General features: G+C 47.3%; 1 protein-coding gene across 1 annotated transcript in view; it reads left to right on the plus strand.

Annotated features, from left to right (window-relative positions):
* PRKCB (protein kinase C beta) overlaps positions 1 to 25,991 on the plus strand; it is a 1,331,636-nt gene that overhangs the window by 1,276,394 nt on the left and 29,251 nt on the right. Inside the window, exon 16 of the mRNA XM_069647368.1 lies at positions 6,657 to 6,797. Coding sequence (XP_069503469.1) covers positions 6,657 to 6,797 — 141 coding nt within the window. The remainder of the gene's footprint in view (positions 1 to 6,656; positions 6,798 to 25,991) is intronic.

Here is a 25,991-nt window from a genome sequence, read left to right on the forward strand (position 1 = left end):
GAGAGGGCCGTTATAGGGCCTGTTCACAATTCAATAATACGCATTGAACCATCTCTGAGGCTTGGAGTAGGTTTTGTGCAATCTGTGACCACATGCTTACTTAGTAGGGCATTTCTGGAGATGAATGCATTAGTGCTGAAATACCTGCATGTGTGGCATCAATTTTTACATTGATGGCATCGAGAGGCACTCATCATAGAGCTCATAATCCATGCACCAGAACTGCACTTCGGGGGATGCAGACAATTGTGAGGTAGTGATAGACTTGTGTACAGGTCTGCTGTCCTTGTATCTGAACAGTGTCCTTGATATTGACTGTGGGGCGGCTCGCATGCCCCTTTGCTTTTGTGCCGATAATGTAGACAAACCACAGTGCTGCGGCACCGGAGACCGTGTATCAAATACGGATCAATGTTAAGTGTGCTTGGCTGCTAGCACTAAACTCCTGTAACTGGGTTAAGATTGATCTCAGAGTTTGGTTTCAGAATATGTTACCATTATGCCCTGATTCAGGGCAACATCATTAGCTCAATAACTCCCACAGACAGCAGCGACTACATCTGTGCACTGACTGAAGTGCATGTATTTCAGCCCACAAAAGGAATGATCCTAGTTGTGTATAGTATATCATGAAGCCGAATGGATTACACAGAGGAGGTAACCCATGGATACAATTCAACAAAGGTTTCATTGGGGTTTTAACACAAATGTGGGCCAATATAAAAAGGGGAAGAGAGGTGAACAAATCCAAAGTCCTCTTGGTCCAAGGCACATTTTCCCCAACAGTCTCTTCACATCTTTTAGCAACATCACTCAGTGACTTGGCACAAGCTGGTTCAGACGAGTTGCATGCTGTATTCTGAATGGTCCCTTCCCATGGCCACAGCCTGGTCAGCCCTAAGATGGACCAGTCACTCCTGCAGCAGAGCCAAGCTCTTTTGCAAGAGTGCCCACAGTGTCCAGTAGAAGTGCAGTATTCCAGAAAGTGCTCTATGTGATGGGGTTGGTGCTGTGCTGCTGCTCTTACCCCAGAACTGGACCCTTTCACCCATTCCCCGTTTATTTTCCTCATGATTAAATCAATGCTTGACTAATTTATTGTTTAGAACAAGCTTAATACCAAAGACCAGTCTATAAGCATGGGTCTGGGATTCATACCCTTGTTGCTCTGTGTTGTCTTGTTTGCAAGACAAACGCGTTGCCCCTGAGCTATCCTCCCAGCCCTAATGTTTACTTATCTCTGTGGACCAGTTTATAGGCCTGCCAACAATTCTCGGTGTATGTTGGCTAACTTCCTTGCCTTTCCACCACCCCAAAAAACAGTTGGATGGCTTTTGGCTCACTGCGTGACTGTGCATAGTCCTATGCCGCCAACAAGTTCCCCACACTCTACTTCTTATCCTGTCTGCTTCTCCTTTCTCTTTCCAGCAGCACTAATTGCTACCCTTTGCCCCTCTTTTCCTCAAATGTGTTTCCTGCTTTCCTCCTAAAGGCTGGTTTATAACCTCTGTCCTTTCCCCTTTGACTTGATGTTCTCCTCAAAACTCTTCTCTTTCCCTCTCTCTCTACCTCCTCCACCTGGAACTTTATTCACAAATCCTCTGCACCTTTAAATCTCTCTGCACCTCTTGCACCTCCAACTCTCCCTCTTCCTACTGCACCTTCAACTTTGTCTCTGCCCCCGCAGCATACTCTCCTTCTCCTCCTCTTCACACGATGGTCGCTATCTACCTCCAGCAACTTCTGCGCCGTCATGTCTCCATGCCTGCTCACTCCACTGCCCCAATCATCCACACACCCTAATGCTTCCTCCGATTTGTGTAGACCCCCCAAATCTGCCTCCTGGGCTGGGCTATGGTTTGATAGCCCTGCTGGGAAATATTTCTGAGCTGGGAAATATTTATACGGCAAGGGATCAGATGAGTTTAATGTGCCACCTATTATGCGTTCCTTCAAGTGGGCTAAACCCGTAATAGACCGGACTACCATCCTGGATTTGTTTTCTTGTGTATATGCACTAGAACGTGGATCTTATTCCCGTGTTTGAGGGGATCCGTTAGCGACACAGGCTCCCACAATCAAGATGTGCTGCCCACGAGAGCACCACTCCTTTATGGATCGAGGTTGATAGTTCTTCGCTTTCCTTCTCACTGGTCCGAATAAACGTGGCCTCCTCATATATAAACTGAATTAAATGGTCGCCTGGTCCTATTTGCTCATCTTGCAGGTCATTGTGCCGCAGAGATTATACCTGCCTCCTTATTGGCTGATTAATAGGGTTGGCAGCGATAGTACGGTCAAATCTTCCAGGCCCCTGTTGTTTTGGAGGGGACCAGAGGATCTGCCCCATGCCAACCTCAAGAACCACATCACCTAGTGGGTGGTGGGGCTCTGCTCCCTGGATCACCCCCACGCTCACTGTCATAAACAAACGTAGGACCTTGCCACCAGCAGAACGGGTCAAAAGCAGGCTTAATAATAATGTTTACTGGTCAGATAAGGTGCTCCCACGGCAGTGTAGTGATCCAAAGGGTAGGAAGAATTCAGTGCAATGTTCACATTCTGTGGCATTAGCAGTTCCTACCTCATGCCTTCATCTGCGGCATGTTTGTAAGTTTTGTAATTGACGTGTGGCTTGCTAGTGACTTGCTATGAACCTGCCTGGGGACCAAATGTGGGGGCACATTCCAAAAGAAGGAATCAGTCTGGCCTGGATCCTCATTTCTAAACACTTAGCCAGACTCATTCACACAAATGTGGTTAGGAGCCCTACTGTCTACATCCTACTTAACACCTTAGTGCGTTGGCACTCTCGGGTCCAAGGGATCTCTCCACCAAGCAACTGCAGTGCTGGGGGTATCATATTCCTGGTGGTCTGCCCAGTGGCGGGTACAAACATGGCTAGGAACTGTGCCCTGCTGTCCGCACCCTGGCTGGTGTCCTAGCTTTTAGAAGACCATGCCTAGATTGTTTCCTCCGGCGTCTTCCCACCTCAAGAGAGCAATGAGAACACAATGGCCATTCTCTCCGGCCTGGCTGGCAAGAGACAGAGGTGTGTGCAAGGTCTGCATTATGAATGTGTTACTGCAGGAGAGCTTGTGGGCATTGCAAGTCCTTATTCTGAAGTGCTAGATGTGAACATGTATATAAGGCAGTGACTCAATGACAAGTAAATAAAGCAAAACACCCTTATGCCTCCAGATCACCGGAGAGCCTAACTGAATTTGCTGAATGTTCCCTCGGTACTTCTACAGACCAAAGAGTGCTAACCAATGCCCTTCTGTTTTTGGCATGTGCATGGGCAGGGAATCTGCTCAGTTTCTTTACTCAGACAGACCTCTACCATTGGCTTTCCAAAAGAACCAAACTGGAGTTCTGATTCTCCTCGATCTATCACCCATGATACTGTGAAACACACACCATCTTGTAAAGACTGGTTTGCTCACTTTGCATCCAAGATATCCCACTGAAATGGATCAAGTAATTTCTGACTAAATGTACATCAAAAGGTAAACTAGGAAAACCCATTGTTGGTTAAGTTCTTGTCTCTTGTGGAGGTTCCCAGTGCTCACTAATCCCTCTGTACTTATGTAATGCTTATGTGCTACCACTTGTGATGATGCTTGAGTCCCATCTAACATGCTTCCAACTCTACATGGGCGAGGGGCTGCTCCTGTTCAAGGCGTATGGCAATGAGTCCAGCACGTCCTTCATCTCACGGTTTCCAACAGCCATCCAGGACTGGATAGCTTCAAATCATCCCTTTAACCCAGGAAAAGCGTAAGCGTAATGAGTTTGAAGTGGAGTACTTTACTGCCTATTTTATTATCTAAAGTTGGGGGTAAAATGATAAGTGAGTAAAAATATGTTTTAACTTAGAAACATACATGTTTTTGTAATAAATATGTCTTTGCACGTAGTTATTCATGCCCATAAAGTTATGCATGTTTACCTCGTCCTATCAGGCAGTAACATTAGTTTTCTTCCTGTGGCACTACCTGTCCGACTGGTCCAAATATATCCATGGAAATGTGAGGGTGAAATCAGGGGGGTTTGCAGCTGATGTGTCCGCTTCCATTTTTTTGTTGAGAGTATTTGCACTCCCTATTTTTCTTTTTTTAGTATTTGCCTATTTGTAGGGAGAAAAGTGGCTGATACATCCCTTATCTGCAGGGCTGAGTGGAACTAATCAATATAGTTCCTACAATCCTCTTTCAAATGGCTGTCAGATCTAGGGATGCCAAACACTGACCTACATCAAATAACCACGGGCATCCACTTTGGCTCAGCAATATAGTTTCCCTCCAAAAATCAACTGGCTGACCAAAGCCGCCCCCACCTTCAACCCCATGCCCTGAAGAAAGTCCTTGCCCTCCTGGGAAAGAACCACCAGGTGGATGGTCTTGAACACGCTCTACTGTTGCACCAGCCAGTTCTTGGGACTCTCCAAGCACCAAATAAACCAGAGACAATTTGTCTTGGACTGAGACAATTATTTTCGGGGTGAAAAACTCAACCATGAATCAGCAGCCCTACTGCTTCTGTGATGGCTCAGAATCGCCAAAAGGATTCACCTTTAAACACTCTGCCATGAGTGTCAGGAGAGTTACCGTGGAATAGTACCCCCAGGAGCCAGACCCAGAGATATTTGGAGCTACCTAAGAAGCTATCTGATGAACACGGAGGCGGGAGGGCCTGAGCACACACGTTATTTGCTACCACCACAGTTATAAGCTGCAGTACTTTATTCTTGGAACACTGGCTGGTTAAAATGAGCTGTATTGTTGTTAATGAGTGCTGTTTGTCATGAAACTGATTGTTTTGAATCGCTATGTACTATTTGTACCTATATTCAATATAAAATGGGACTCCCTTATTCTGCTGCTGTGTGGCTTTCTTCTTGTTTTGTCCTGCTACTATAAATAAAAACAGTTTTTTAAAGCAATGCACTCTACCAGAGCCATATATTATCTCCTGGCAGATAGAACCTCAATACTTCAAGATGTCTACTGCCCTACCTACTGTCTCCCACTCTCAGAATACTGCAAGGGGGCACTATGGATCAGACCAAAGTAGGGTGCCATTAGCTGTCAAGTTCCAACCCCGTGGAAGGAGATTCTGATCATGCTGAAAGAAAAGCAAAGTACCCAAACATTTTGAAATCCAACGAAGCACATCCTCAATGTGTTCATCAATGCCTAACCACCAACTCAGGATCCCAGTAAAATGACAAGGCCAACCCACCGCTTAACCTCCAGAACATTGAGTTGGATTTCTCCCAGGGAGATAACGATAGCCATTGCAATTCAGATAGCAATACCTGTGTTTGCTCATGGTTAGAACCCCTACCTGTGTTCTGTTTGTGCCCTAACTCAACCTTTCTCTCCAAATCCCCCCAATCCTCCGGCTCCAACTCTCTGCTTTTCAAGCATTTCTCTAAGCAGAGAGCGGGCGGCCGCTCCCTTTCCTTGGCTGGCTCCCTCCTCTGGAACAGCCTCCCCCTTTCTCTTGAGCCACTGCAAGCACCTCAATACCTTCCTCTTCTTCTCCTCCTTCTCTCTCTCCCTCCCGTGCTAAACCCCAGAGTCTCTGTGATTGGTGGTGTGGGCCCTTTTGTGTCCTTGTGGGTGCTGATCGCCCGCAGCATCTGTCTAGTGATCATTGCCTGGCACTTACCTGTTGCCTTTCGGGCTGGCTCTCTGGCACTTTCCAGTTGCCTTTGCAATTGCTACATGGTACTTCACCGCTCTGTTGGGTAAGATTGATCTTTGATGTAGCCAAGAACACCCATATTTCGTGTCTGTCGATCACTAAATTGGTTAGCGGTAGAAGACCAGATCAAATTTAAAATGGAGTGTTTAGTCTACAAATGTTTAATTGGGCTGGCACCAGCTTACCTGATACATAAATTGAAGCGTTACCAACCAACTCCAGTCCTTACGTCTGAAGACCAACTTCTTCTCGTTGTCCCCAGGACAAATTGTAGCTCAAGAGGAGATCTTTGTTTCTCAGTTGTCAGACCCAGACCATGGAATAGTCTTCCGCTGAGCCTAAGACAGACAACCTCTCTGTTGAGATTTAGAGCGGGTTTAAAGACCTACCTATTTAAGTAAGCTTGGTGATTGTGGCTTTATTAATCCATTTCTGTGCCATCTGTTTCTACCAGGTTCATGTCCTGATTATATGGTATCGCCTGCGCCAGGACACGATTAAGTTCGTTGTGTGCGCGTTATAAATTCTTCAAATTCTTCATATTGAAATTCTTCAAATTCTGTGGGAACCTCTAGCACTTACCCCTTTTCACTGTCCCTTCGCTCTCTCTGCACTTGCACGATCCAAATGTTCACAAGGCCTAGTAGGACCGCTGTTGTGTTTGTATTTTGCTCACCACTTGTTATAACATTCCATTGTCATGCTGTTTCCCTTGTTCCCGCCCTTTGCCCTGTGGTCACATTGAAACACAAATTCTTGATGCATAAGCCTCACAAAAGCCCAATATAATAGAATAAATAAATATATCTTGACCCCTCATCTCCCCTCTTTCACTTTTGCACGCCCTGAAGCTAAAATATCTCTGCACGCAGCTCCTGAACAAATCAGTTTCACAAAATCAATACTGTGCACAATGTTTAGTCAACTGTCTTTCCTTTCTGCAGCTCATGACCAAACACCCTGGTAAGCGGTTGGGTTGTGGACCGGAAGGCGAGCGAGACATCAAGGAGCATGCCTTTTTCCGATTCATCGACTGGGAGAAACTTGAGGGCAAAGAAGTTCAGCCGCCATACAAGCCCAAGGCTGTGAGTGCTTTGTTCCTGTCTCTGTCCACATGTGTGCTCTGTCTCCGTACACAATCTTTGTCAAAATGCCCTCTGTCTTCTGTGTCTTTGCCTTTGTGTGTTCCACTCTGTATGCCGGTGTCTGTAAATTCTGTTCTGTTTTCATGTAATTCTCCCAAATCTTAAACATCTATGTTCTGCTGACGGCAAAGCAGACCCTGCAGACCTTCTCGGAGCACAGGGATATATGGCATTATCTGGCCGATGTGTGAATGAATGCCTGGAGTATTTTGTTTGGTTGAATTGGAAGCTGGAACCACACTTTTCAGGTTTGTCACTGTTCTCGTCACCCGATTTGGGGGCAGTTTCCTAGTGGTGCACCAGATAAAGCCAAATAGCACACCCTGCATGGGCAGATCTTCTTCTGAAAAAGGAATATGACCCATTACCCCTAGAATATCCCAAAACAATCTCATTTCCTGTATATGGTAATATTTGAAAGAAAGAAATCCATGCAGACTAAAGCTGTGCAGTCCACCCACACGTTCATTCTAGTTTTCAGAACCTTGACTGGCTTGAAAGCCAGCATCAGAATGGACTTGCCCCCATATGAGATCTGTCCCTACCTTACTATGACATTGGGTCTACTACCTGTACCTTTCCAGCGGCAAAGGGTGCGGACCTGTTCTCTATTTGTTCTATGACTTTTCAGCCCTCTGCCCAATCCCCATGTGACCCTGCGATGTATAGGTTTGGTCTCCTAAGCTAAGCTGCTGCAGCCGGTTCAACCTCTCGTTTGAACTCAACCGGTGTCCTGTAATTTGTTTCTGGCTTGTCATTGTTCTGTTTCCAGTTCTTGAATATCCCTGGTCATAAACGTGAATTGAACACAGATTTTCAAAGGTGATCTCGTGCAGTGGTAACTTTGCTTCTCTGGCCCAAATTTCCAAGCTGCTTCAAAGTCCTATTGATAGACTCCATACATAACAAAAAGCAGTAAGGCATTGTGGGTGGTGGGTCCTCTCGTATCGTGCCCCAAGACCCGCGTTAGTGTTAGCTGGCGTGATATTGCAGTTCAAATGCTTCTCACTGGCATTAAGCGTAATATGTAATTAATCTACCCAGGTCCATGATTTGTTCAGCTCTGTTTGTTATATGAGAGTCTTAGGTGTTTACTTGCTGTCCCACCCATGATTAGACCATCCGCAGGCATGGCAAAATAATCGCTCCCTGTGTTAGTCTCTAAAACGTTCACGGCCTAGTTAGAGAATAGGAGACCTATCACTCAAACCTGTGGTGCCCCATTGCATTCACTGCTGAGAAGTCGTGGCTTTATCGTGTTCCCTTTGTCGCCCACGAAGGACCCAATAAAAGAAGGCTGAAAGAACATGATCATCCTGTGTACATATAGGAACTGCCCATGCCAAGCTCTTTTAAGAGAACAGTTAATTCACAGTCAAATTCAGAACAGTTAATTCACAGCCAAATTCATGGCACTCTCTGTTCTATTGTGGGCCCCGGCTGACAGTGAAATAAATATTCTAGCAATGTTAAACTTTTTTCAGTGAAAACCATTATGCAATGTAATGGGCTTCTTGTAGATTTAAAAAATAGGTTGAACATGCTTTTATAGTTGCATGGTGTGGGTGGGTTTAAAGACTTTAGCAATTTTTAGCAATGGCTGATGTAAAGACTGCTTCATCCGCCCTTTTTGATCAAAAAGAAATTTCTTCTTTGGAGAAAACAATGACGTCCCCCCAAAGTCATGTTTTCCGTTCTTTCACTCCTAGGTTGATGCTTCCCTCTCTCTTTGGGGATAGCAAAGAAAAGGGGGTGGATAAACGGCATCAGCTGCGGCAGTGTTGTAGCATGGCTATGGAAGCAGGAACATCAGAAGTTAACTTAAACCCTATTGGTCATCTTTCAAGTGTGCAATGACTCCCAAAGTAGTAAAGACATTCCTTCAAATCCCCCACAATTCCCCATAGATCCGCGGATTGCAAAGTCCCATGTGGATGTAGTCCAGAATGAAGATCTGGGAACCTTCCTCCTCCAATCATTTAATTGAGTAGGCACCATGTCCACGGTCCATGACACCATCTTATCTTTGAAGATGCCTTTCTTGCTGTGAATATGCCTTCTTCGGTGGCATTGACATGTTTTCTGCCATCTCTATTAATCAATATCAATAAACACCAGAGAATGTGCCCACTGGGAATTATTCTATACTTATTTCTAAAGTAATGGAAGGCTGAGCTTCCAGTACCTCCGAATGGAGGTTGCAACCCTATATTGTTCCATATTTTAGCAGCAAAACGAAACATGGTAAAACAACAATCATGAAATATCAACCAATGTTTAGACTATCTAATGATATTTAATTACATCAGTTTATGCCCATTTGCAGGATTTAATCCAACAAATTTCATCAGAAGAAATTAATTAATGAATACAGTAGCATCGAATAGCAATGAATATTGACCAGTCCACCATTGAACACAACATTTGTCTCGACTAAATAGACTGGGATGCTAGCAAATACCCAAAAACATGATAAAGAACAAATTGGTAATACTTAAACGTACAAAGCTCACAAAACTTCCAAAATCTAACAAACAAAACATTAACTACTGAAAAAATGCAAAGTTAGTCTGACTGGCAACTGCTGTGTATCTACTGCTAAATAACAGAGAGCAGCTGTATAATCCGATGCAGGGCCAGGGAGAAATAGTGTCAATATCGTGCAGGCATGGACGACTTCAATAATATAGAAGATGGAATCTATGCAGAAATTGTGAGATGAAGTGCTGATTCTCTTAAAGGCAGGTTATATGATGTTTGGAATATTTCAACCCTTCGAGCATCACCAGTAATCTGTCCATCAATCATTCCATCACATCCTTCTATAGGTCAACAGAACTTTAAACCAAGTATAATGCTGATACTACAAACTCTTTTTTGAAGATTTCAAACGTGTCCCTGCTTAGACAACTGGCATCTGGCCGTCTTTAGAGACTGATGTCCATGTGTTCCTTTTATAAATCACAGAGGTCCAGCTTGCACGTGCATCCTCTGTCATCTGCGGAAAGAGACGTCATCAGCCAATCTCTCTTTCGGCTATGCTCCCTGATGGAACTAAAACCTTAGAGTGGCCACTTTGGGGTGTCAAGCCACATGTTTCCTGCATTTATCCATAGGCCGACTTGGCAGAAGACCAACTGTCTTTCTAAAGTCAGTGGTGCAGGTGCTCTGAACTCAGGATGGAAAACAGGTACTGATTTGTGATTTCAATGAAACATTTTAATATTGCCTCGAAGTTCCCTTCTTTTACAGAGAGCCTCTGAGCCCTGCCAGCAGAAGTGTTTAATTCCTCCCCGGGGATAGAATTCCAAACTTGGGATGTAAATCAAACTGCATCCTCTTGGGGTTAATACTGTTTGCAGAGCGCACGGTCACGGGCTAAGGGGCACAGTTAATGGTTCCAAGTTAAAAACATAACATTTCAATAGTTTCATTAAACCGACAGGTCACCAAACAAAATCGGCACCCCTACTCTTATGCACGTTTCCTTTCTAAAATCCCTTTCCAAGCATTTGAGTGGAAGGCCATCAGTTTCTTAATGAGCCCCACATCTTCCAGTTGTGGTGACCCCTGTTTGTTTGGGGTTGCCATAATGGAACCAGTACCACCTATGAGGAAAAGCTTGACCGCCTGCATGACCCAGAGTCAGTTCCCAGTGTTGTTGACCTCTTTGTTACTTAGGACATTTATGTGGGTATGCCCTATCGCTGTTGGTTTGTGTACCCACTCCGCCAGAGGTGGTCGGGTTGCAATTATCTGTGTAATCATGCATTTGGGAGAAATACTTGTTGCCCCTCTTCTACCTCCTGATTACTTACCTAATATTTGGTCAGACACATCATCCAGTCAAATCCTCTCTTTGAGTTCCTTCATGCCTTGATCAAGGCTCCACTTATAAGATGGGCCAACGTGGTGAACACGTGTCTTGGGCGGAGGAGCAAACGCGTGCCGCATTCGTACTCCTGATGATTCTCGTTGGCTTTAAAGATTACCCCAGTGATCTTTCACCTTCTGCAAGTATCTATGCCTGGAAACACACAGAGGGCTTGCTTCCTAAGACCTGGCCATGTTCTGTTAAAGCCATTGACTGTTTTTTTTTCCCTTTAGAGCCTTGGTATGTGGCCCTCTCTGGCAAGACAAGAATCCAATTAATGTAGTCTGTCACAGAATGTTCTTTACACGAGCACTGCCACAATTACTTAGACGTGGTGCCCTATCCACCGTACGCATTATGGAATCTATGGGCCTCATTACAAATCAGGCGGTCCGGAAATAATGGTGGCGGTAAACCCGCCGCCACCGTTGTTTCCGGACTGCCTGATCCCGACTCCTGCAGGCGGGAGGTGATCTTCCTGCCAGGTTTGACCTGGCGGGTTTAACACCGCCCACCTGCAGGCGGACGAGGAAACACCGGCAGCATTACGAGATGCTGCCGGTGTTTCCATGATCCCCATTCCCATTGAGTCCTATAGGACTCAATGGGAATGGGGATTAACACCATTCCGCCTCCGTGATTCCCGGAAAACCGGGGTTGTAATGCCCCGGTAATTCCGGGAATCACAGAGGCGGAATGGTAATACGAGTCCGGCGGTAACCAGGCGGTTTTACCGCTGCGGTTACCGCCGGACTCGTAATGAGGCCCTATATGTGATGTCTGTGTATCCATCATGTATTGTGTGTGTGTGTGTGTGTGTGTCCAAATTTTGATGCTAATGACTAATGATTTGCTTCATAGACACCCCTAGCACTTTGGGCCTGTACCATCTGAAATCTGTGACATATAGCCAGAGCCTGTCATAAGTAGAGTACCTCTTGATAGTGTCTGTTTGTTACCAAAGAGTGGGGTAAATGTACCCAATTCTGAGTGTATTTGTTGTAGCCGAAAAATCCTACTATCATTAGACTGATGCAGAATCAACATCACCTCTTTTTTCTGAGTATCCCAATGGTGAAATGCCTCTGCACCATGTCGATGTTGACTTTACTAGGCCTGTTATCTGTGGCCCCTCTGGGCTTCCGCTGCCTCAAGTACTGCATTCATTGGTTGTCTGGGCACATGTGTAGCACAGGTTAACCCCCTTTTCTTGGCAGTAACAACACATCGTTTTGGTGTTAGTGTTTTGTTAAGTTGTTTTGGTGATGATAGGGTTCCAAGTGACGTCCATATCACTGTGCCTGTGCTAAAATGGCAACTGGGGCAAGGATGGCCAGAGCCAGGTCTAATTGACTGTATATGGACCTCTATCCCATTCCTGATGCTGCATCGTAAAACATCTTTATTCTGAGTGTGATCAGACAGGAAAGGATGGGTGATACTAGTAATGGAAGAAAGGCAGAATAGAATGTCCTTAAATTGCCTTCCTCCTTGTCCTTCCAAAGCGTGGGCACCTTCTCAGCCATGCCATTGCCAACTCACCTCTGCACTGCTGGCACCAGGAAGCGGCTTCCATTCCACCCAGCATCCACCTGGGAAATAGCTAGCCATTCCGAGCAGAATCCAGTGTCTTTAAATGTTGTTATATTGGGTGAAAAAGTCAACAAGGGATTTCTGCTTGTGTGTTAAAACACCTGGTGCGTGTATCGGATCCTTTTGGTTAAAGACTGCTGGTGTGAGCATTCGTTTTTATATAAATGTCAATACTCTTCTTGCCAACGACAGTACGCCCGATTCTGCTGGTGTTGATAAGACCATAAATTACACTTGCCGTTGACAGGACCTTGGGTATCACTGGAGCATTCAATCCCTCTTGGTTTTCCTGCTCGCCTTGGGAACAGGGTGATGTCTGGCATATCTCACTTGGTGTTCCTCTCTCTTCTTGGGAAAAGGGTGATGTCTGGCATCGTATCTCTCTTGGTTTTCCTGCTCGTCTTGGGAACAGGGTGATGTCTGGAATCTTATCCCTCTTGGTGTTCCTGCTCCCCTTGGGAACAGGGTGATGTCTGGCATCATATCCCTCTTGGTGTTCCTGCTCGTCTTGGGAACAGGGTGATGTCTGGCATATCTCACTTGGTGTTCCTCTCTCTTCTTGGGAACAGGGTGATGTCTGGCATCATATCTCTCTTGGTGTTCCTCTCTCTTCTTGGGAACATGGTGATGTCTGGCATCTTATACCTCTTGGTGTTCCAGCTTGCTCTGGGAACAGGGTGATGTCTGGCATATCTCACTTGGTGTTCCTCTCTCTTCTTGGGAACAGGGTGATGTCTGGCAGCAAATCTCTCTTGGTGTTCCTGCTCGCCTTGGTAACAGGGTGATGCCTGGCATCATACCTCTCTTGGTGTTCTTCTCTCTTCTTGGGAACGGGGTGATGTCTGGCATCATATCACCCTTGATGTTCCTCTCTCATCTTGGGAACAGGGTGATATCTGGCATCATATCCCTCTTGGTGTTCCTCTCTCTTCTTGGGAACAGGGTGATGTCTGGCATCATATCCCTCTTGGTGTTCCTCTCTCTTCTTGGGAACAGGATGATGTCTGGCATCATATCTCTCTTGGTGTTCCTCTCTCATCTTGGGAACAGGATGATGTCTGGCATCTTATTTCTCTTCTTGGGAAAAGGGTGATGTCTGGCTTCATATCCCTCTTGGTGTTCCTGCACGCCTTGGGAACAGGGTGCTGTCTGGCATTTTATCCCTCTTGGTGTTCCGGCTCGCCTTGGGACCAGGGTGATTTCTGGCATATCTCCCTTGGTGTTCCCCTCTGTTAGGCAGAAACATGTGCAGTTCCCTTAGGGACCACTGCAAAAGATTTAGGACTACAGGTGGTTGGCAGTAAACCCAATTGGTAGCAGTCTGTACCACCCAGATTTACCTGGTAGCTGTGGCTGAGCAATCAGACTTCTCTCAAGATGAGTTAGGCAGTATATAGAGTATACACAATAGGTACAGAGATACAGTAGCACAAGCAAACACTGACCAGAGCTTTGGTGTAAAAGTATATCATTAATAATTTAAAGACACACTTGTAAATTACACTAGCACAAAAAGAGGTAAGTAAATTCAACACACAGTCACTATTATATAGATACAACCCTAATTACTTATTAGACAAGTCTTAATGAGAAACAGCACTTATTTTCAGACAGAGGTGAGCGCTTAACATAAGATGGCACTCTAATAAGTTATATAAAAAGGGAGGGAAAAGGCAGAGTTATGAAAGCACACAAATTTCAATACTTTTCAAAGAACCACAGTGAGGCAGGTTAGGCAAAGTCTACTGAAGAGCAAGGAAGTTCAAATGCCAGGCCCACTCTTAGAGAGAGCAAGCGAAATGTGTCCAGGATCACACAGTGGGGTTATGCTCAAACAGTCTTTGTAGATAGTTCACAAAAGATTGAGATCAAGTCAGGAAAAGTTAATTAACAGGCCCCAGGCCACCCCAGGTTAGAAAGTCGAGGATTTACTGTCACCCCGAATGATCTGTCGCAAGGGAAGCCAGGCGGGACACAGTACCTGAAATGGGAAGAACGCTCCAGCGGGGGCAGTTGTTCCTGGCAGCGGGTGCAAGTCGGTGTTTCGTCCAGAGGAAGAGGGGGTCTCGAGGTGGAGGAAAGATGAAGGTCGTTGCACTGCCAGGGAAGAAACCAGCCGCGGAGTTTCCCGGTTACAAGGTACTACCCTTTTCTTCGCGGTGGTGGTAAACCGTGGTATTCCAGTTGCCGGGGTGCTTGGCACGGGCAAGGCGGCCATGAGATGGTCCAGTAAGGTGAAAAGGCGGGCAAACTGGTTATCCCCACCAGCCAAAGGAAGAAGACTCTCCGGACTGGAGATCTCCTCTGTCGTCGGGGAAAAGTGGTGAGACGGTTCAGCAGGGCTGTACCGGTGGTGTCGTCGTTACAGGTCGGCTCGGCTTCTCCCTCCTCGGATTCTTTAGGTCCTGTGGCGACTTCTGAAGTTCCAGTCCCCAAAACCCTGCTTTTATGCAGAAAACCCCCATTCATTCAGCCTAGCTGTCACTCAAACGACTTGGGCCAATCACACAAGAGTGCGACTTGAGTTGCCGAGGCAACTCAGTCCAGGGTGCCTAAACCCCCTCCCACACCCACTGTGGTACCCAGACAGAGTGGCACCACTTTTGGAGGCTTCTGTGGAGAAGCCCGCCAAAAAGTGGAACAACGGGCTCGACTTGGATTGGAGTCACAGAAGCGAACACAAATGCCATTTTGGAACCAAGTTTCGGCAAAAAATACCAAATGGTGTATTTATATTAATTTAATAAACCAGCGGTATGTTCGAGGCTATTTTAAAAAGTGGTAGCCTCCAACAATGGGAAAATCCCATAGGAATATATTCGCAGTCGAATATAAAAAGTAGTATCCACTGCCACCAGCCAAAACTCGGTCGGGGGGACTGGACAGTGCCCCCTCGAACAACAGACCACAGGGCAATCGAATTGCCCTGACCAGTACGTCCACAATATGATGGTTTGTACTGGTATGTTCACAATTTAAGACTAGTAAAGCCAATGGTGAATTTACATGCCCTGGGAGACAGTAGTCATTCCCAGGGTATGGAGTCTATGTTTGGGGGTCACTACGACACCCCTGGGTTACTGCACGGAGGGTGCTGTGTAACCCACATATCAAAAACACATGAAGCCCTATGGGGTAAAGGACCCCATACCCCAAAGCCCATAGAACACGTACAAAGTCAAAGGAACACCTCAAATCATGTCTAAGAGTAGGAGAAAAAGAGTCTCATTCTTAGCAGGAGAAAAAATAAACCCCAAAAATCCAGCAACACTGCTGGGGGACTCACTAGGTTTGGGAAATTAGCCTTTACAGAGAACTCTCCCTAACACTCCCTCTTCTTGGGAATAGGGTGATGTCTGGCATCATATCTCTCTTGGTGTTCCTGCTCGCCTTAGGAACAGGGTGATGTCTGGCATATCTCGCTTGGTATTCCTCTCTCTTCTTGGGAACAGGGTGATGTCTGGCATCATATCTCTCTTGGTGTTCCTGTGCGCCTTGGGAACAAGATGATGTCTGGCATCATATCTCTCTTGGTGTTTCTGCTCACCTTGGGAACAGGGTGATGTCTGGCATCGTATCTCTCTTGGTGTTCCTCTCTCTTCTTGGGAACAGGGTAACGTCTGGCATCTTATCCCTCTTGGTGTTCCTGCTCGCCTTGGGAACAGGGTGATGTCTGGCATATCGTGCTTGGTGTTCCTCTCTCTTCTTGTGAACAGGGTGATGCCTGGAATCGTATCTCTCTTCTTGGGAACAGGGTGATGTCTGCATCATATCTCTCTTGGTGTTCCTGCACGCCTTGGCAACTGGGTGATGACTGAAATCATATCTCTCTTGGTGTTCCTGCACGCCTTGGGAACAGGGTGATGTCTGCCATCATATCCCTCTTGGTGTACCTGCTCGCCTTGGGAACATGATGGTGTCTGGTATCACGTGTTCAGTTCCACAGCCAGGCTGACTAGGCCATTCGTCCTCCCAAAAGTGAATACCTTGAGGACCAAGCTTAGCAACACTGATTCTTACAGAACTTAGAATGTGACGGAATCTGGCATGAAGCACTATATAAATCACCAAATTATAATGTGTTTGTTGCCTATGTTGGTTACTTTAATTTTCTTGCATGTTACCTCAAGTTGGAGGGGTGGCTTTTAGTAGTTTTAAGAGTAGCTTGAGATAGGAATGGTTGACTGCCTTACCCCGAGTGGAAGTGGGTTCAGTGCTGGCCTGCGCGTGGTTGGCCCTCTTCTGTACCTATGATGGCGATCTAAAAAGCTGCGGGATGGAATGCTACCCAGAGGAATTCCAAATGGTTATAGAGGGTTGCCTTAAGCATTCCCACCCATCCCTTTTTGCTTTTCTAAGCCTGAAACGTAGCACACACTCTGGTTGAGCGGTCATCGCTGAAGCTAGAGACTAGATTTGAAATATTCCCTTGAGTTCCCCTGCTGCTTTTGGCACTTCAGGCGTCACTTGGTGTTGAGGGTTCCTCTGGGTTCCTTGTTCTCTTCCTTGTGTTGAAGTTTCTCATGCTTACCTGGAGGTGAAGGTTCCTCGTGCTTCCCTGGTGGTGAAGTTTGCCCAGGCCTCCCTGGTGGGGGTTGCTCAGGCTTCCCTGCTGGTGGGGGATGCTCATGCTTCCCTGCTGGTGGGGGTTGCCCAGGCTTCCCTGCTGGTGGGGGTTGCCCAGGCTTCCCTGCTGGTGGGGGTTGCTCAGGCTTCCCTGGTGGTGGATGCCCAGGCTTCCCTGGTGGGGGTTGCTCAGGCTTCCCTGGTTGTGGGGGATGCTCGGGCTTCCCTGGTGGTGCAGCTTGCCCAGGCTTCCCTGGTGGTGCAGCTTGCCCAGGCTTCCCTGCTGGTGGGGGTTGCCCAGGCTTCCCTGCTGGTGGGGGTTGCCCAGGCTTCCCTGCTGGTGGGGGTTGCCCAGGCTTCCCTGGTGGGGGTTGCTCAGGCTTCCCTGGTTGTGGGGGATACTCGGGCTTCTCTGGTGGTGCAGCTTGCCCTGGCTTCCCTGCTGGTGGGGGTTGCCCAGGCGTCCCTGCTGGTGGGCGTTGCTCAGGTTTCCCTGCTGGTGGGGGTTGCCCAGGCTTCCCTGGTAGGGGTTGCTCAGGCTTCCCTGGTTGTGGGGGGTGCTCGGGCTTCCCTGCTGGTGGGGGTTGCCCAGGCTTCCCTGCTGGTGGGGGTTGCCCAGGCTTCCCTGCTGGTGGGGGTTGCCCAGGCTTCCCTGGTGGTGGATGCCCAGGCTTCCCTGGTGGGGGTTGCTCAGGCTTCCCTGGTTGTGGGGGATACTCGGGCTTCCCTGGTGGTGCAGCTTGCCCTGGCTTCCCTGCTGGTGGGGGTTGCCCAGGCTTCCCTGCTGGTGGGGGTTGCCCAGGCTTCCCTGTTGGTGGTGGTGGCTCAGGTTTCCCTGCTGGTGGTGGTTGCCCAGGCTTCCCTGCTGGTGGGGGTTGCTCAGGCTTCCCTGGTTCTGGGGGTTGCTTGGGCTTCCCTGGTGGTGAAGCTTGCCCAGGCTTTCCTGGTGGTGAAGCGTGCCCAGGCTTTCCTGGTGGTGAGGCTTGCCCAGGCTTCCCTGCTGGAGATACTAGCTCTAGATCTTCTTGTTGATTTATTTGATACAGTGTTAGTAGATCAGGCTCCATAGTGATGACTGTAGCTCTCCCTCCTCTTGCTGTGCTGTTGGTGGTAGCTCCCCTTGTGATGAAAACACCTGGGTTCTTTTTGTTTTATTGCAGCTCTAGCTCCCCTTGTTCGTTTAGTAACTTGGGCTCTCTGGAGGTGATCGTAGTCACGCCCCCTCTTAATGTGTTAGTAGCTATGTCTTTCCTTATGGTGAAAGCAGCTATAACTCCCATGGTGGTGGTGGCGGCAGCTCTGGCTCCACTGATGGATTTAACAGGCTTAGGCTTTCTAATGGTGTTAGGAACTCTAGTTCTCTGGTTGTTTTATTAGCTTTGCTCCTAATATTTTGTCAGTAGTTCTGGCTGCCCTTACAGTGATGGCAGCTCTGGCTGCCCCAACTGTAATGGTAAACATGATACTGCTTGCTTTAAGAATAGCCCTGGCTGTGATGGTAGCTGGCTCCCCTTGATGTGTCAGTAGCTCGGGTCCCTTTGCTGAGTTATTTGCAGTGTTGGTAGCTCTGGCTTCCCATCTTTATTAGTTCTAGCTTTCCTGGCTGTGATCCTAGCTCTGGACACATTGCTATGTAAGCAGCTCTGGGTCCTCATGCTGTGCTAGTAGGGCTGGTTCCCCATAATGTGTCAATAACTGTGGCTGCTCTTGCTGTGTTGGGAGCTCTGGCCTCCAATGTGTTATTAGTAGCTCTGGCTCCTCTGGTGGTGTTGGTAGCTCTGGCGGCTGCCCTTGCTGTTGGTAGCTCTGGCTTCCAAGTTGTTATTAATAGCCCAGGCCCCTCTGATGGTGGTGGTAGACCTGACATCTCTTGCTGTGTTGGTAGCTCTAGCGAACAAGGTGTTATCTGTAGCTCTGGCTCCTCCAACGGTGTTGGTAGATCTGGCTTCCCTTGTTGTGTTGGTAGCTCTGGCCTCCAAATTGTTAATTGAAGCCCTAGCTCCTCTGACATTGTTTGATCTAGCTTCCCTTACTGTGCTGTTATCTCTGGCCCCCACAGTGTTATTAACAGCCCCGGCTCCTCTGATGGCAGTGGTAGACCTGGCTGCTTTTGCTGTGTTGAGAGCTCTGACCTCGAATTAGTTATTAGTAGCTCTGGCCCCTCTGATGGTGGTGGTAGACCTGACTTCTCTTGCTGTATTGGGAGCTCTGGCCTACAAGGTGTTATTGGTAGCGCTGGATCCTCTGATGATGATGATGATGATGATGCTGATGATGATGGTAGACCTGGCTTCTCTTGCTATGTTGATAGCTCTGGCCTCCAAGATGTTGTTTGTAGCCTTGGCACTTCTGATAATGGTGGTTGAGCTGGCTGCCCTTGCTGGGTGAGGGCTCTGGCCTCCAAATTGTTATTAGTAGCCCTAGCTCCACTGATGATGGTGGTAGATCTGGCTGCCCCTGCAGTGTTGGGGGGCATTTGCCTCCAAGGTGTTATTAGTAGCCTTGACTCCTCTGATGCTGTTGGTAGATATGGCTTGCCTTGCTGTCTTGGTAGCTCTGGCCTACAAGGTGTTATTAGTAGCCCTGGTTCCTCTGGCGGTGTTGGTAGGTCTGGCTTCCCTTGCTGTCTTGGTAGCTCTGGCCTACAAGGTGTTATTTATTTATTTTTATTTATTTTATTTATTTACATTTATAAAGCGCTCACACAGCCCGCAGGCATCGAGGCGCTGTTACAGAAATTGTTTGTTTTTCTTAGTTGCGTAATTGTGTTTTTTTGTCTTAGTTACGTATTTATAACGCGCTTAAACACCCGGAGGTTTCTAAGCGCGGACCCGGGGATCGAACCTGTTGCTGCTTCGTGTCGTCTTGCTTCCAAGACGCGCACGCTGCCGCTGAGCTATCCTCCCGGGATATCCTCCCTTATTAGTAGCCCTGGTTCCTCTGACAATGTTGGTAGATCAGGCTTCCTTTACTGTCTTGGTAGGTCTGGCCTACAAGGTGTTATTAGTAGCCCTAGTTCCTATGACGGTGTTGGTAGATTTGGCTTCCCTTTCTGTCTTGATATTGGTAGCTCTGGCCTACAAGGTGTTATTAGTAGCCCTAGTTTCTCTGATGGTGTTGGTAGATCTGGCTTCCCTTGCTGTGTTGGCATATCTGCCTACCTCCACCGTTGTTGAGGATTACTCTGGGGTAGTGTAGTGGTACAGCTCCTTTCTCTGCTGTGCTGCAAGCTGAGCAAACGCTCCCTGATACCCTGCTGCGCCTCCCTTGCTCTCTCTGTTTGATTAACCTTTGTCTCAGTGATTGGAACATGACAGTTGTGAGAGTCTCGTCTTCTTGCGTGCCTCGCAGCGTCCTCTGTTTTGACACTGGGATTCTGCGTTTCATCTCCTCCGCTCGGTCCCTGCATACCAATTCCGAGCATGTTTCCTCCTTCACCCCGCCGATTTTATTTACACTTGTTTTTTTCTCCTTTAATGGGGATAATTAGTGTTTTTTGTGATCTAATTATCCTTTACTTACACACACTGCTTCACGTTCTCCAGATCTTCCGCTCAGTTGCAGCTTTTACATTTCAACCATACTGCACTCAGACTAACTGTCAGAGGCCCGTACATTCTGGCCCAGCTTCCCGGCTCTTCCAGAGCGCTAAAATAAATTATCTTCGTGGAATGGACTTTGTGCATTTTCTCAAGATGTTTGGAAGTTGATCCGAAGCTGGTGCTTTCTGCTTTCTTTCATTTGCTAATAAATCAAGAGAGATTTTGATGCTTGGGAGCGGAAGGCTCCTCTTATGGGTTGATAAGGAAAGGTGTTGTGGCTTCCATCTGGTGCCCCCCTGCTTGTTGCTCGGCAACAGTTTTCGATGAAGCTTTTTGCATTGGTAGCTTCTCCAAAACATCTGCTCCCCATATTGAGCTCCTTCCAATGGTGAAAGAAGGCCATAAGAATAGTCCATGTCTCAGATTGACACAGCCACTATCCGCTCTTCTCTTGTGAGGGAAGCAAAGGGAGCATTGGGCTAGATCTCTCACATGGGTCATCAGCCCAGGAAGCCATCTTTAGCTAGTCAACCAATGCTCATAATCCCGAACCCTTATTGGTTATCGTAGGTTTATCCTGGACTATACCTGATCTGCTGTTTCTCATTCCACCAGCGCTGGTCATTGGGTCGGATTTTCACAGATCCAGGATCCAGCAAAAATGTCTCCCAAAATCTCAGATCCGGGTAATCCATTTGCCCTTCGGGTGTTTTAACGTTTTTGATTTGCTTTTGTTGCCCGAACCTCACATCGTCAGGACGAAAGTCAAGAAACGTACCCACTAGACCGCTTGGACGTCTAGTCAGGATACATGTGAACATGCTTGTTAGGATTGTACTCTGCAGAAAACATTTAAGCAAGCTTTGCAGGTTTAAAAAACGTGCACCTTTTATACTTTTCTTGAAACAGTACACGAAACACTCCTCCTGTCTTTCGGTTATTTTCCAGGTGGTAATTATTGAATCGCTGCATATAATTATTATTTTATAACACAATACCAGAGAGTGGTTTCTAAGCGCGGTATCAGTATTGCAACCTGTGTTGGTCTCTGTTGTCTTGCTTCCAAGACAAACACGTTGCCCCTGAGCTATCCTTCCTCACCAATTTGGAAATGTGTATTTATGGGGTCGGAGGGCTTACAAAAATCTCTGGCGTTTGCCAAAACCGCATCCCCAAAACACCACCCCTATGCTTCCCTTTCACCGTCGCTGATGGGGTCCCCCAGTTATCCATTTCCAGCGCAGCATGCCTCACACCCTCCTGCTGTTGTTATCAGCTTGGTTTAAGGCTAAGATTACAGTTGCATAAAATGTTGCAGTTTGGTGAGGTTTCATTTTGCAGTGATGACGACTGAAACGGGTTGACCATTTGGGAAATTGGGAGCTGTGCCCGAAGGCTAGCAGGTGCATTTCAAAGGCCTGTACCGCGTGTTCATGGCCCCTCAGAATCCTTCTCCCGAGCCGTTTACCCTTTTCGTGCCGCTGCGCGAGCAGTGGTTTCCTCACGTTCCATAGACCGCGCGTCGCCGTTGTCAATATCTTGATCCCAAGTTCATATCGGGCTCCAGGGATCCCCCAGAGATAGTGGCCTGGAGCTCGGCCGGCTGTACCCGAGGCCTAGTCAGAGAGTGCCCTAGGCATCCCAGCCGGCTCCATTTGACTCGGCTGCTTGTTGAGTCGTCGGTACTCTACTGCGCTCCGTACCCTCCAGGGGCCCTTGGAGGCCTGTAGGCGCCTATTTTAAGACAACTGAGCGTCAAGTACAATTGTAAATAGCAGAGCCAAAGCTTGTATTGTGGGACTCCAGCTGCCGAAATCCGCCTTTCCCTTCTTGGTACTGTAACGTGAGTGGGACATCAGGGTGTCTAGTTTTGTGCATATATGGGGTTGCGGATCTCGGCAGTTGCATCGCGCCCTTGTTTATGCTGTCCAATAGCACAGCGAGCAGAACGCTCTCTTTGACCTCTGTGCACAGCCTACTGATGCAGGTTCGAATCCCGCCTCAACCATTCAACCTTCTGAGGACAATAAATGAGCACCACACAATAATAATAATAGGCGTCGCTATATAAATGCTTAATTATTATTATTTATAATGCATTCCAAAACTGAACCCCCCCCTCCCAACCCCTCCCAGACTTGTGTACATCTGCTTTGAACCCATTCTTTCCGAAACCTACTTTCAGTTGAGCGCAGGAAGTTAAGAACGTTTGACAGTTTACAAGATTACAGAGGGCCTGAATTATTTAATTTTTCTAGTCTCTAGTTAAAGTTATGGGAAATGCACAATCTGTTTTCTTAGCAAGGATGAGTACCCTGGGATTGGATGGTGGGGGTGGGGATGATGGAAGCATACTTTTTGCTTTATGTCAATTTGAATTGCAGTTTGGGGGATGGGTTGCGAGTGTGAAGGAAAAGGCACAGCCCCAGTTTAGGGGGCAGATGGGAGTTTGTGCCCATGTGGGCGATCCAAGAGGGAATGAACGGCAAAGTGCTGAGAGGCTTAGTGTGCTTTAAGATAGTAACCACCATACCTTATTTAGAATGAACAAGCAGAGGTAGTTCAAATAGACTCTCTGAAATACCATTCTGCAAACATTTTGGTAGCAGACTCCAAACTCAAAGGCTTAACTCTGCCAGAGGTGCTAGGGTGCACACATTAAAAGATCTAGTTCTCCTCATTGATAAGGACATAGTCAATCAGTATCCAAACAGATGTTTTAATGACAAATTATAGGATTTTATTCTCTTTTCCAATGAATTTTAAACAAATCAGATGGGCAATGCAAAAAATGAAAAAGCAGTCTGTGGTACTTTGTGGATGATCAAACACTTCTGGAAAAGCGCAAGAGGAAGGTGCGCCTGTGAAGCTGCGTGCCGCCTGGGTAATACGGCACTTTGGGCCTGCAAGGTTAGTGGTTTCTTGGTCCGGGCTCAGGGCTTTGCAGTCTTTTTCTCAGACTGGAGCAAACACCTTAGCATGCTTGGTAAACATTCAGGCAATCCACTAATATTAAAGTCCACTTGGGGCATCATCAGTTTGGAAGCCTGAACCCAGGTTCTCTATTCAAAATTAGATCTAACTTTACTCCGGGTTTTACCAACATTATAATTCACGATACGCCTAGAACGCAGGTAATTTGCTATTGAAACAGTTCAGTTTCATTGTTTCCTTGTTCCCGTGAATTTTGAGCATAATTTGTTGGTCTCATTTTTAATGGCTATTGATGCACACTGCACCTCCAAGAGGCGGAAGAGGGGTTTATTTGCAGTCCTTCAATAGTACACTCAGGGATAGCAACATTGCTTCTCAGTGTTCAGCTTTGTGCTGCCGTATACCTTTCATTCTGATCCAAAACCTATATGCATGTGCTACCCTGTCCCCGAGGGGGCAACTAAACCCCAAGGTGGTACCTATGTATTAGCATAATTGACCTAAAAACATTTGACCTAAAATATTTGATCACATTTTTTTAACCTTTTTTTCAGTCAAATTTAATTAAATATTTATATGGTTGTGGGTAAGGGTATAGATTACATTGAGGAGAAGTGAGGAGAGTTGCGGGGGGTCTCCCCCCACATTTTAGACCAAAAAAAGGTGAAATAAATTCCATCAAATGTTTTAGGTCAAATAGACCCAACCCGGTACCTAGGGCAGGATTCTTTCTCTGTGACTCGTTTGGGGTGCCACAGCAGTCCTACACAACATCTCTTCAATTGTGTATTTGAATGACGATATGACAGACCCTTCGAAACAAGGGCCAGGCTCCAGCTTCCACCACATGGGAAAATCAAGTCCGTTTTTTAGAACATCCACCAGAGGCGTTGCTAGGGGAGGGGTTGAGGGGGCTATAGTTCGGGTCTTTTGGTTGTAGCCCCGGATAGAAGCCCAGGAACTACAATCAAAAGGCTAGCCAGCCCCGAGTCCCGACAGTTTCAACATTAGCGAAGCCCCGGACCTATTCCAAACCTAACAACACCCCTGACATCAACAATGAACAAGTGTGAAAATAAAAATTGCATATGATGCCCTCCAGAGATTATTTTCATACAATTGTGCTCTGGTCAGAAACTCAAAAACCCAACTCAGGCCAATCGGAGGCAAATGTACTCCTAATTAGTACAATCTTTGAAATGGCCTAGTTCTCATACAAATTACATTTAAATTGGACACATGTTAAAGCCAGCTCTGTGGCTCCTCAACAATTAAGCCGGATAAGCTCAGGAAACCTTTCTTGACACTGTACTGTGTTACCAGCATGGGACCTGTTTTTCATACAGTCCTCTGTGCCCATCAAAGGGCAGGTCTCTGCACTGAAGACTGGGGGGCAGAAGGTTTTGAATCAATCGCAACCAATCGCATTGCACTGGGCAACTCTTCAGACCATCGTCGTTTGACCTCTTGTTGCCATATCACAAGCATAGTCCCAGCCCAAAAAGAGGCAGTGCATCCAGAACGGGGAGGTCCCACTCCTGCTGCACCTAGACATGTCACAGCCTGACTGGCGTCGCCACTGAGGTTGGGCGTGGGTCTCTGGGCACAGCAAGCTCTGTGGCCGCATATGGGCATACTCGCCCCACACAGGGTGGGCGACTTCTGCAACACTGAAGAGTGAAGGACAGAAGATTTTTTGGGGGATTCGGTTGCTAAAGCAGAAAAACATGTGTTTTGGACAAAAACACTTTACATAGGACAAGGGATGGCTGTTGGGTTCCTGTTTCACTGTTGCCTTCTAATTCGAAAAAGTGATGTGGGTGTGAGGGAGCCAGAACTAACAGAGAATGGTTGTGAACATGTTATGACAAAACAAGACTAACATGGGACAGGGTTAAAGGGGAAATGGTGTCCTCAGACCCGGCAGGTGAGGGCACCATTAACAAGCCATGGTAGGAGGTGGGTGGAGGCACTCAAATCTAGCCAGAAGGAGGGGCATCCAGAAGCAACCAGCGGAGGCAGAAGTTGGGGCTCACAGGTCCAGCCAGAGTATAAAGGGTTGGGGGGGAGGTGAGGAACTTGAAGTGAATGCAACCAGAACCAGCATGGCGGTGAGGAGGCGCCCAGGGATCACAATGTCAGCATTGGCAGACTAACCTACCAAAGGGATGTTCATGGAGGTGGTAACACAGTTGTGTTTTGTCATGGGCCCTGGTGAAGGCACAGGAGTGTGAGACAGGCAAACAGTGTTGCCCTTGTTCATGCACTGTTGCCCAAGCCGCCTGGGCGGATGTTCACGTAGAACTATGAAAGCAGCAGTGGACTGCCCGCATGACTTTACCAGTTCCATTGAGGGCCCAGCACGACCTCTTGGTTGGTGTTCGTAAAGTTCAGGGAAGCAAAGCCTCTCAGCAGTTTGGGGCCTGGCAGGTGGTAATGGCAGCCCTCCCTGTCCTTCCTGTTGGATGGCAGGCAGGAGACAGAGGGGCAAGAAATGGCATTCGTCTACCGGAGCATGGTATCAATGGGACCCAATCCAGCCAACCATGTGACTGCATCTTTGCCAATCCGGAACCATCATGACCTCCGGCATGTAGGGCCTGGTGGATGGCAATAGAAGGCCCT

This window comes from Ambystoma mexicanum, chromosome 2q (assembly GCF_040938575.1).
Source record: "Ambystoma mexicanum isolate Mex_15411 chromosome 2q, UKY_AmexF1_1, whole genome shotgun sequence".
Taxonomy (NCBI): Eukaryota; Metazoa; Chordata; class Amphibia; order Caudata; family Ambystomatidae; genus Ambystoma; species Ambystoma mexicanum.